Source organism: Emys orbicularis, chromosome 14, assembly GCF_028017835.1.
Source record: "Emys orbicularis isolate rEmyOrb1 chromosome 14, rEmyOrb1.hap1, whole genome shotgun sequence".
In the NCBI taxonomy this organism is placed as follows: Eukaryota; Metazoa; Chordata; order Testudines; family Emydidae; genus Emys; species Emys orbicularis.
In genome coordinates this window covers 10,849,126-10,861,703 of record NC_088696.1, presented here as the reverse complement: position 1 = coordinate 10,861,703, position 12,578 = coordinate 10,849,126, and the positions used below count along the sequence as shown (strand labels likewise).

At 41.6% G+C, this 12,578-nt stretch overlaps 1 protein-coding gene across 2 annotated transcripts in view; it reads left to right on the top strand.

Annotated features, from left to right (window-relative positions):
• The window catches only part of CMIP (c-Maf inducing protein), a 173,473-nt gene that overhangs the window by 90,469 nt on the left and 70,426 nt on the right, over nt 1-12,578 (top strand). For both annotated transcript variants that reach the window (XM_065416378.1, XM_065416377.1), the window contains exon 2: nt 4,345-4,470. In XM_065416378.1, the coding sequence (XP_065272450.1) occupies nt 4,345-4,470 (126 nt within the window). The remainder of the gene's footprint in view (nt 1-4,344; nt 4,471-12,578) is intronic.

Sequence of the window (12,578 nt, the reverse complement as noted above, 5' to 3'; positions counted from 1 at the left end):
CTGTGACAGATATTGCAACCACTTGCAGTGTCTTTGAGGACACTGTATTTTATGTTTAAAGCCTGAAAAACTCTCAAAGCCTTTATGATGAGATGGGCCGGACAGTACGAGCTGTAGAATATTCATAGCCATTTGTATGAGTACAGATGATGTGTATTTGTGTGTTGCTGGCTCACTCGGGTGGGTGGGGGGTGTTTCCTGTGAAATCTGGAATCACTCAGGGGTGATTAATGCAAAATCCCAATGCTGGCTATGAAGATATCCAGCCTTTGAAGTTTGAACCTCCTAAGTATAGAGGGAGGGACCGTTTTTACCTGTTTTCTGGAGGCTGGAGGACAAAGCAAGGCTTTTGGTATAAAAGTCTAAGTTTAAACAGACCCAGAGCCTTCCTTTTGATACAGCAGACACAGGACTTGCTGTCGTAGGGTGGCTCCAACCTTTGCAGAAGGGAAAGACTTTGGCCTACCAGACTCTCCACGTTGGAGATGGGCGATTCCTGATTTAGTGAGCATTTAATTCCTTTTATTGTTTTGTGTATGATTTCTTGGTGATGCTTGTGCTTTAAGAATAAATGTACTTTGCTTTGGAACAGCTGTGCGGTCACTGGTAAAAACACTGTCATTGTCCTGGGAGAGAAAGCAAAGCACGGGTGCTGGGTGCTAGGCTGACGGGCTTGCTGGGGATATCACAGTGTAAGGCAGGGAGCTGTGCAGCCTTAAAACCATGGTCAGAAGGGAGTGAGACCTGGGTCCCTATCGAGAGACAGACGGAGGCCTGAGACCTGAGTGGCCACAAGTGGGGAGGGGAGATACAGGTGCAGTTACCCTTGAAACTGTGACACAACCTAGTCCATTCTCTGTGACGGAAGATTTGAAACAGTGTTGAAGTACATTTGTGGGGGGAGAGGGGGAAAGGAGCAGGGGGAGGCAGAAGTGATATTTAAATGATATATAAATTAGCCCCTAAGGTAAAAAATACTCTGGCTATGGGAGAATAAAACAAAACAGAAAAACCTATTAATGACTAATGGTTTTCTTTTGATCCTTTAATAAGAAGGCAGGGTTGTACGTTATCTTACTCTTTCTAAATGTGTTGATTAATGAATATCAGCTGATGTTTGGTCTTTGGGAAGAGATTTAGTTGTTGAAAGATTACAGAGCTGTGATTGAACTGGGTGAGTTACCTTTTGTGACTGTTTAAAAAAGGCAGTTATGGGAAAAGCTATGGGAAAAATCTTTGTGTCAGGATGAGAGTCTGTGAGGTTCTGGGCACTCAGAACTCCTGTTTAAAGGGAATGGGAGCTCAGGGCACTCAGCACCACATAGGATGGAGGCCCTAGAGAACAATTTGCATTGCTCCTGCCCTATTCATTTGATATTTACTGCTGCTGGTGCTGGATTCCCCCTGTCCCGTCATTCTTTCAAAGCATGTTGTTGAAAACTTTTGTCTCCTGAGCCTAATAGACCCTGCTCATGCTGTTTTTCATATTTTCCCTGAGTGTCGTCGTCTTGATCTCTAAAGGGTCTTGGGCTTTTGGTTTCCTGTGAGAACAAGATAATTACTCTCCAGTAGGCAACGTCTGACGTACAGTTTCAGCAGAAACCACTGGGACGCCAGTCACTAGCATGGAACAATATTGTGGGTAAATGAATAAACAGAAGTTTATCATACTTCCTGCACAACAAACTTTTGTTAAAGAGACAGTGAAAATTTTTCATCGCTAGAGTTGGTATAAAATTTAAACTTCCACAAGCGTTATTCAGACATTTTTTTTAGAGGTTTTTTTTTTTTTAAGCTGCACCCCTATTTTTTTTTTCTTGCTAAAAAGACTGCTGATGTTTTGTAGTGGTAATCTTGTGTTATAGGGGCATCTGCCGCATTTTGGCAGACATTTTATATGGGACTTCTGTATACTTTTAAAGAGTGAAAGTGAGTTTGATTTTTCATACACACCGCCCACTTACCTTATGGAAGGAAAGTAGTGCAGCTAAAAAGTAGCTACATTCCGAAGGGAATTTGCTTATTTCACACACACCCACAAGATCCTCTGTTGTGATTGTTAGAGCTGCTCCTGTTTGCCCGAGGTAGTCCTAGTTTTGACATGATTTCCCCCCCCTTTTTTTCTTTAACCTATTGCAAGACTGTGATTAACATAAATTAAACTGGGGGGGAGTATTATGGTCAGGACATGTAAATTAGACATAAACCAGAAATACTGAGAAAATAATTAAGAATAATAAACACCTATTGTTTATTGCAAGCAGGGGTCAATCTAAGGGCCTGTCTATGGAGAAATTGACCATCCTAGTTATAGCAGAATAGTTACTCCACTAGCTACACTGGACAATTTCTCTACCTACATGAGCCCTGAGTGCAGCTAGTGGAGTCTCTCAGGATTGCTGTGAAGCATTGGATTAACTCAAATAGTTGTGTGTGTCTGTGTACATCTATATCTCTGAATATGTGTGTGTACCTACTTTGTATATATACGTGTGTGTATATAATGAGTGTGGTGTGTATATAGTATTAAATATGTTTGTTTATATATGTGAAAATAATAAAATGCAGACTATTTAGAATATATCCTAGTGGTATTTGTACTGTGTCTGCTCTAATACGAGCTTTGTATTTAACTTTGGTTTCCTCACTGTTGTTGATTCATATCACATATTTAACTGCAGCATGTTGGTTTGTGGGGTTTTTTTTGGGGGGGGGGGTTAATTGTGACTCTTACTTGTAATCAGGCAGAGGCAACCTCTTCAGGAAACTGACATTTAAATGTAGCAGAGAAGATAAGTAGGTTGGTGTGGGGCTGCCTTTCATTATAAATCTTGAAGCTGCTGGTTAACTGTGTCAGGTGTGTAGAAGACACCTTTGGAGCCCAAAGACCCATTGATAGATTTAGTGTTTGATAATGTACTTGGTCAACCTTGTAAGCAGAAGGCAGAACAAAAACACACAGAATAAAACCAACACAATACATTTAGGCTTGGAAGAATATTTTTTTTATAATTTCGGCAGATAATACTGATTATTTTTAAGCATTTCCCCCCTATTTTTATAGATTTAAATTTTCACCATTGCGGGAAATTATGGAGGGGATCAGACAATGTCAGAAATAGTTAATTACATAGATGTTGAGATTCAAATAAAACACAAATGGTCAAAATATAAAATGTAAATATTCTTAAATCAAACTCTGTTAAGTTTTCAAGCAACATTTCTTTTTTTGCCTATCTGTAAATTTCGATTTATCATCGATGGAAGTATTCTTTCATCGGTTTGTGAGAGTGTACGGTGGAATCTATGTTTACTGGTTTTCCATTAATAAAAAATGGAATTCTTCCCAGTTAAACTATATTACACTGCTATTTTGTCAGTATAATCCAAGTACCTTCCTCCTACAGACACAGCCATACATATCTCAACTCAAATCCTGCTCACTATTGAGCTCACAAATTCATTTAACCAATCCAAATCAACACATTTTGTATAGGATTTGTCTACACAGCAACTGGGAAGATGCTTCCCAGCACAGATAGACCAACGCACCTCAGCTCTGCTTAAGCTAGTATGCTAAAAATAACAATGTGGCCGTGGCAGCATGAGCAGCGGCTTGGGTTAGTGGCCCAGGTACAATCCCACCCACCTCCTGGGTACATATTCGGGCAGCTAGCCTGTGCCATCACACAGATGCCACACTGCTATGTTGAATGCACTAGTTGGAGCAGAGCTAGCGCGTCTCTGGGAAGCCGCCTTCTGCTGCTGTGTAGACAGGCTTGATCAAGAACTGTAGCCTCATCCACAGGCTTGATTAATAACCTCAGTTGTTTCCTGGTTTTGTCTACTCCTTTGTGACTTTAACACTCCCATAAGTGCGGGGGATGGACTGATAACACCTCTATAGAATGACCTGTATAGGAGCTTCTCTCAAGCTTCTTACCCCTTGCTTCCTCTGCACTTGATTCCTGACTCCAGACCCAGCAAGGGGTCAGTTCAGGTTCTCTCCTCATTAAACTCCCAGTTCCACCAAGTTGTTCAGTGGTTTCATGATGATCAGGTGGAGCAAACGTGAGGCCACCAAACGATTTCACATGTGGCCTCCCCAGGATTTGGACCTGACGTTCCAGAGGGGAATGGCTAGTGGTGTGTACTCCCCAGCTGCCCATCATCCCGTCCTTATGGGCTCAAAACATTACAGGCAATCAGATGCTATATAACTATTCCCAGCACCAAATACAATGGGATCCGTTTCAGTGGCATAATGCATTTGAATCCATGTTGTGAAACTTTTGATGAGTAAGTAAATGCTTATTCTTTCTTTCTCTGTTTGTTTTCTTGCAGCCAACTGGGTATATGGAAAACTCCATTTCCTACAGTGCTATTGAAGACGTTCAGCTGCTCTCCTGGGAGAATGCCCCTAAGTACTGTTTACAGCTCACAATCCCTGGGGGTACTGTCTTACTGCAGGTACAGTAAACATGAAAGAACAACTCTCTATTAATCACTTTGATTCTCTGTTTGCTAAGTCTGAGATCTTAGCCCTGATTAGCCAGGCTGACACTGGGCAGATAATTCGCTGTGGTCAAGCTGGTTACTTACCAACAGATTTGTGTGAGGTGACACATTCAAAGCCAGTCAAGATTGTTTGGGTTGCTGGGCCTGCTGTGTTTATTAAAAATTTTTAAGTGATAGTGGAGAATGGGAATTTTTGGGCCAAGATGATTTAAACTTGCAGTAGGTTTTATAAACAGGACAGGGCTTTGTGGGAGAATTCATAGATTTTTTGAGTCCCAAAGGGTCCAATATAATGATCTAGTCTGACGACCTGAATAACACATACTATAGAATTTCACTCTGTAATTCCTGGCATTGAGTACAGAACTTCCAGTGAAATTAAATAATATCTTTTATAAAGACATCCACTCTTAATGTAAAGACTTCAGGTGAGATTGAATGCCGTTAGATTTTAGAGAAAAAAGCACCTTAGAAGGTTCAACTAATCAGGCGGCTCAACTGTTTGAACTTTCAAGTATCTGTTTGGAAATGGACAATTCCATTACCACCCTGTGGGTAGGTGACCCAAGGGGGTGATGTGGGGCAGAAATATTTATGTAGTTCTTTAAAATGCTAGGATTTATTTAAAAACAGCCAGCCCTCAAGTACACCTCAACTGCATGTCTTATTTACTCTAAGAACTTGCTCACAGCATTCTCAGTTTGAACAAGCAAGTTGGTCCCTCCCACACGTCACATGATGGTGCAGAAAAAAGAGATTGTGGAGGACAGACATTAATAGACATGCATTTCAGATGAGATCTACAGGAGCTGCAGGGAAACAGCATGGTTCAGTAGATATGGCCCTGACTTTGGAGTCAGGGGATCTGGTTTCTTTTCAGTGTTCTGCGATTCGTGCTGTATAACTCTGGGTGAGACATGTCCTGAACGGCTGTGTTAGTGACTGAAAAACAAGCCATTGATCTCTGTGTCTTAGTTCTCCCACCTTGAAATTGGGACTAGGGATGCTCACTTTTTTTTTTTATTAAAGTGCTTTGAGATCTCTGGATGTCGAGTCTAATGATAAGTGCTATTCATATGAGGCCAGTGTCCTTGGGCACGTTTCCCCACTCTCTATGTCTGGTTGTTGTGTAACATGCTGATTACCATCACCAAATGTTTTACAGCTGTGCTGTGGTGCTATATAGTATATAGTTTCCTGTATTCAGTCCTCCTTAAGCCCTATTTCTAAACAGGAGGCACCACCTTTTCCTTTATTTTCACATTATCCCACACTTCCTCATGTGTTTGTAAGGTTTTGTAGGATTTCTAAGGTCATTGCAAGTTTAGCGAGAGCAGAGCGCTCCACCACATTCCTGAGTTTTGAAACTGCTGTAGCTCAAGAAAAGAAAGCTAACTGAAAATCCAGCTGGATATGCACTTAAAAAAAAAAAACTTTCAGCAATCATAAATTCAAAACTGCTGACCCTATTTTCTCCAAATTTGGCCGTTCCTTAGATCTCAGTGGTGACTGTAGAATAGATCAAGTTTCAATAATATCTGTTCAGCTGTTGACTCTTGGGTGTGTATTGTTTTTTCTGACTGGAATATGTGGACAAGAATGTGTTTCATATGTGTAGGTTTCAGAGTAGCAGCCGTGTTAGTCTGTATCCGCAAAAAGAACAGGAGTACTTGTGGCACCTTAGAGACTAACAAATTTATTAGAGCATAAGCTTTCGTGGGCTACAGCCCACTTCTTCGGATGCATATAGAGTGAAACATATATTGAGGATATATATATATATATACACACATACAGAGAGCATGAACAGGTGGGAGTTGTCTTACCAACTCTGAGAGGCCAATCTCCTCAATATATGTTTCACTCTATATGCATCCGAAGAAGTGGGCTGTAGCCCACAAAAGCTTATGCTCTAATAAATTTGTTAGTCTCTAAGGTGCCACAAGTACTCCTGTTCTTTTTTCATATGTGTAGAATTCAGAAATGGCTGAGTGATTTCCGCAGAAACTGTGGAGGGGGGGAAAAAAGAGTATCTTTGAAATGGAGATAACTCATGAAAAATTTCAGCCCCAAAGGAAATTGTTCTGGTGAAAATATGAGTAACTGCAAAAGGGTGATTATAATGGAAGTTGCATTTCTATCTTTACTATACCATAGCAGCTCCGGAAGTAGTTCAGTAATATATATGAAGATATGAACAGTGCTGCACTGGCAGAATGTGATACCTCTTCTGATTGTATACTTGTGGTCCTGGTGCTGATCAGCTGTCCGTCAGAGCCATGAAAGATTATAGATAGCTGTATCTGACATTCCAATATTTTTGATTGGTCAGATTAAATATTAAAGCACTATCAGGGAAGCTGGTCAATAGCAGACTGCAGTGCAATCTTCATAGGAAAAAGTTTCTTCCTTCTTTGAGGGATAAACAGTTGTGGTTTTTAAGAGAAAATAACCCAGTTGATCATCATCTGCTTCTTATGGCTGATGTAGATGTAGCGCAACAATTATAATTTTACATTTAGGTGGCTAAGCCAGATAATTGTGCCTGGAGTAGCGGAGTGTATCACTGTGATGCCTCCATCATACTTGTGACTCGGGCATTGAGTTGTGATATGTTCCACAATCTGTTCTGGGCGACCACTGTTGCACACTAGAAAGTTTTTAATTTTCCATTTGTGCATCAGGTACCCGCATCTGACATGGTTTGTGCAGCTGCGGTTTAAGATTGCCCATAAGCTTCGTGGAAGATCGAAGCCAGGGATCTTCTCCGTTGGGTCTTTCACGAGGGGTGTGTGTGTGTGTGTGTGTGTGTGTGTGTGTGACTTCTTGTGAACTCCATTTGGCTTTCCTCGGGGTTGAAGTAGCATTGACTTGAAGTTGCACCCAGTTGATGCCCATTAACAATCCGAAACTAGGCACTGAAATGAAGTGTGTTCTCCATATTACAGGGTTCTGCAGGAACATGGAACAACAGAGTGACTCTAAATCTGTTCTGGACAAACCAGGATGAGTCATAGATTCATAGTTTCTAGGACTGGAAGGGACCTCGAGAGGTCATCGAGTCCAGTCCCCTGCCCGCATGGCAGGACCAAATACTGTCTAGACCATCCCTGATAGACATTTATCTAGCCTACTCTTAAATATCTCACACTAGATCATAGAATCACAGAATATTAGGGTTGGAAGAGACCTCAGGAGGTCATCCAGTCCAATCCCCTGCTCAAAGCAGGACCAACACCAACTAAATCATCCCAGCCAGGGCTTTGTCAAGCCGGGCCTTAAAAACCTGTAAAGATGGAGATTCCACCACCTCTCTAGGTAACCCATTCCAGTGCTTCACCACCCTCCTGGTGAAATAGTGTTTCCTAATATCCAACCTAGACCTCCCCCATTGCTTCTTGTTCTGTCATCTGCCACCCCTGAGAACAGCCGAGCTCCATCCTCTTTGGAACCCCCCTTCAGGTAGTTGAAGGCTGCTATCAAATCCCCGCTCAGTCTTCTCTTCTGCAGACTAAATAACCCCAGTTCCCTCGCCTCTCCTCGTAAGTCATGTGCCCCAGCCCCTTAATCATTTTCGTTGCCCTCTGCTGGACTCTCTCCAATTTGTCCACATCCCTTCTGTAGTGGGGGGGACCAAAACTGCACGCAGTACTCCAGGTGTGGCCTCACCAGTGCCGAATAGAGGGGAATAATCACTTCCCTTGATCTGCTGGCAATGCTTCTACTAATAAAGCCCAATATGCTGTTGGCCTTCTTGGCAACAAGGGCACACTTCTGACTCATATCCAGCTTCTCGTCCACTGTAACCCCTAGGTCCTTTTCTGCACACTCATATTACTCTGGCTGTCTTCTGCAGTTACTTCAGACAGGTCCTTTCATATGCAGAGTCGTTTACCAGTGGCTAAGGATACATCTCATTGCTCAGACCCTGACGTTAGCCCTTCACTTTGTTCCAGTGCTTGGGGTTTTGGATGGTGTTGGAATGCCATGAAAATATATTGATTGTGATGATTTTCAACACAGCAGATATACTTTCTGCTCTCACTAAGAGTCGTACATGGGAACATCTGGGTCCACATCCTCCGCTGGAGTAAACTGTCATGACTCCATTTTAGTTGATACCAGCTGAGTTTCTGGACCGTGATCTTTGCCTTTGCTTATGCATTAGGACTGTGGGCTGAAGGGGTCCATGTGAGGGGTACGAGAGATTCCCAAAATCATCGCTGAAATTTGGTTCAAAGTAGACTAACACTTGGAGGTTAGAATTCAACTATCTGAACCTTTCAGGAGGAACTCCCTCTTTCCCCCCTTCTGACACACAGTTGGCCCCTTCTGACCCTCCCAAACGGCCTCATAGCATCCCTTGAAAATAAGAAGGTAAGACTGGGACTTGGGGAAGAGTGTGGGAAACTACCTAGGACCGAGAATGTTCCCTGCCTGCCAGCTGTATGAATGATGCAGCCCATGTTTGATGAACCTTCCAGTGTAGGCTGAGGCTCAGGAACATTTGGACTCTGGAACGTAAAGAATCCATTCCAGCACAGTTAGTGTAAGACATGAGCCCTGTGCATTCTACCCCAAGTCTAAACACCGATGATAGGGTAATGCAGGACAGACGGCAGAGGCAAATTCAAGCAAAAGAGGTGGAAACACTTTTAGGATGCGCTCCTGGGCTCCACTCAAATTGAAGAACCGGGAAGTATAAATACAAATGTATTTCCTGTGCTCTGGAACTCACTTTTCCAGAATTTGTTGCAGTATTTCTAGGTATAAAATACTTACAAAATTGTAAGAAATGGAATTTTTCTTTTGTCTAATAGCTCTTCTGTTGCTTCATTGTTCAAGGATGTAATGCAAGTGGTTAGGGGGCAGAGAAGAATGGAAACTTGTTTAGAGATAAATTTTTTATGGTAGAAAGGAGCTACTAATGAGGTGACAATATAGTTATTCATTTTTGGTGTTTTTGTGTCTAGGTTCTACCATATAATCCATTAGATAATGAGAAGTAGAAATCTTATTTTTAATGTTATGTAGTTTTACTGTTAAGACTGAATTGATGCACGTATAGGTGACAGTGGAAAGCACAAACCTGCAATAACGACTTAATGGCCCAGGCTTTTAGAAATACACACACATAACTGCATGTGCAGAGTTTGCACAGGGTGAAACACTGAGAGCCATGGTGCTCCCAGGCAATGGTGAGTCACAACCTAGCCTTGTTTTTACTCTGTCTTTTTATGGTACCTATCCCCACAGCCCCTCTTTGAGGCAGGGAAGTTCTGTTATCCCCATTGTACAGATGGGGAACTGAGGTGTGGAGATATTGTGGATGTGTCTACCCTGCGATCCAAGATGGGACGGCAGCTTGGGTAGACCCTTGCTAGCATTGCTAAAAATAGCAGTGTGGACATGACAGTGGGGGTCCACTAGCCTCCCCAGAACCTCCACATTGCAGAAGTTTGCACCAGCTCATGTACACTGCTATTTTTTGCCATGTTAGTGCAGATAAAGCTAGTCTACCCAAGCTGCGGGCATACCTTGCATTGCTGTAGAGACATTCCCGAAGTGGCTGGAAGTCTCTGGTAGAGCAGAGAGCTGAGCCCTTATCGCTCAAGGCCAGGCTAGCAACCTAACCACAGAATCTTCCTCATCCAATTAAGTAATAGAATCTATTGGAGAGAAATTGTGCTCAGCTGTGGAATTGGACAACTTCAATATTTTCATATGACGCCATAATATTATTTTTATTCTTCAACTTCACTTACTGGTGTTAGCATCCATGTCTGTCATATAATTTGTACATCATTTTTCTGTTAAATTTAATTTCTGAATCTTTATTCCATAGCATTCTCTTTATAGCCTCTTTTCCCGACCTGTTTACTATTACAAATGATAACAAGTTTGAACCCAAAGCGCCCTGTGGAGCGTACAGGGAGTTTGGCAGGCATTGTAGATTTTTATCTGGAGCAGCCTGCCATTTGTTATTTGAAAAAACAAATGAACATAATTGTGAGAAATGAACATCTAAAAGTGGGTGCTTCGCATGCACAGTAATTCCTCTGAAAAACTGGTATCACAATATAACCTTACAATAAATGATGAAGGAATTGAATTAATCTGGGCTTCCATAGTGTGTATATTGGACTATGTTATGACTCCAGTGTCACTATGGGAAACTGAATGTAACTAAACTCAAGCTTTCCCATATGTTTTCGGTAGGTGCCGATCCTGATTGATGATCCAGTGTGACCAGGCCAGAATGCAGTATAATTATGGATTTCCCATACAGAAAGGTCTATAGGATGCTCACAAATGCACAGTAATATTTAAAATAAAATAATAAATACTTAGAGAATCAAGATGCAAAACCTACATTTTAAATAATGATGTAATATCTAAGGAGGAAATCTATGGCAGGAGCAACAAACAATTTAAAGTTTACATTCTGTGCTGTCTCTTTTCCCTGCAAAAAGATCATAGTGTCCCCAGGACACACGGATTAAGACGCAGGCTTTGTTGCAGGTGTATGATTCTGACTTGGATGCCTCTAGCTATTTCTCACTGTCAAAGGACTATCAATACAGATCTGGAAAGAGGAACTCTGAGCTGGATCCTGCTCTGATGTCTCAGTGTAGAAGTTGTTGTATCTCCAGGGTTTAAGTTGAGATGTTTTGGGGTGTGGTATTGGGCTGTAAATACTGGGAGGTGTGATGTACTTAACAACTAGAGCTGGTCCAAAAAAAAAAAAATTAGTGGAACAGATTTTTCCATTGGGAATTGATCAAAATGAAAATATTTCATGGCAAATGTATTGATTTTGCCAAAATTTTCAACAAGAAAATGTCTGAATGATTTAAATGTTTAGATGGTTAAAAATAGTAAATTAATAATTTTATATTTACAGACATTATAATATATTTAATACTTTATATTATAATATTTTGACATTGAAATGTAATGATTTTATATTAATCAATTTTATAAGCATCTGGAGGATAACAATCTTCAAATGCGTTAAGGGCTATTTAAGAGAATGTTGATCGATTCTTCTCCATGTCCACTGAAGGCAGGACAAGAAGTAATGGGCTTAATCTGCAGCAAGGGAGATTTAGATTAGATATTAGGAGAATCTTTCTAACTATAAGGACATTTAAGCTCTGGAATAGGCTTCCAAGAGAAGTTGTGGCATCTCTGTCGTTGGCGGTTTTTAAGAACAGGTTGGACAATCACCTGTTAGGGATGGTCTAGGTTTATTTGGTTCTGCGTCACCACTGAGGATGGAGGGGGCTTGACTAGATGACCTCTGGAGATACCTTCCAGCCCGACATTTCTATGATTCTATGATATGAAGTTATCAAACCAAAACATTTTTATAGTTCTGAATTGAATTTTATTTTTCATTTCATTTTTCAGGAAATTTTGAAGTTTTGGCTTTTCATGCCGATTCAGAATGAAAACAAATTTCCAAATGTGGAATAGACATTTTGGTTTCTGACCGGCTTTAGTAACAAGACATGAGAGTCTAAGGTGTGGTACAGGGATGTGCTTCAGGAATCTGTCCGAGTTAGGTACAGTCCACCCAGGGAAGCACTACGTGCTATGTTAGAGGTTTGAGCCCACCTTGCCTTTGCTGTCTCTTCTTGACCTAGTGGCATGGTGCTGCACAGTAATGAGTCAAAAGCGAGAGCCCAGCACCGTCCTTACATCACCTGCTTTTTCGCCGTAACAGTCTCCCTTTGAAATATTGACCCATCCCAATCCAGTTCAACATATGGGGCCTGACAAGCTAACAGCTGAGGTAATGTGACCGCTGTCCTGGTAGGAAGCTATTCCTGGTTCATGGAATGACTCCACCCTCACTTTGGAGGAAGGGATGATGCTCCGAGAGCAAACATGGAGTATGAGCAAACTGCCAAATCTTTTAGATGCATTGGCCTTTCAGGCTCAGTGTTTGCTGTATGTGCCCAGTTGTCTGCACTCAGTCTTGCTTCTGAAGCGTAGTGTTTGTTTCAGTCCTCACCATGCTCTGTGGGTGTCACTAAAAGTCATTTTCCCAGACG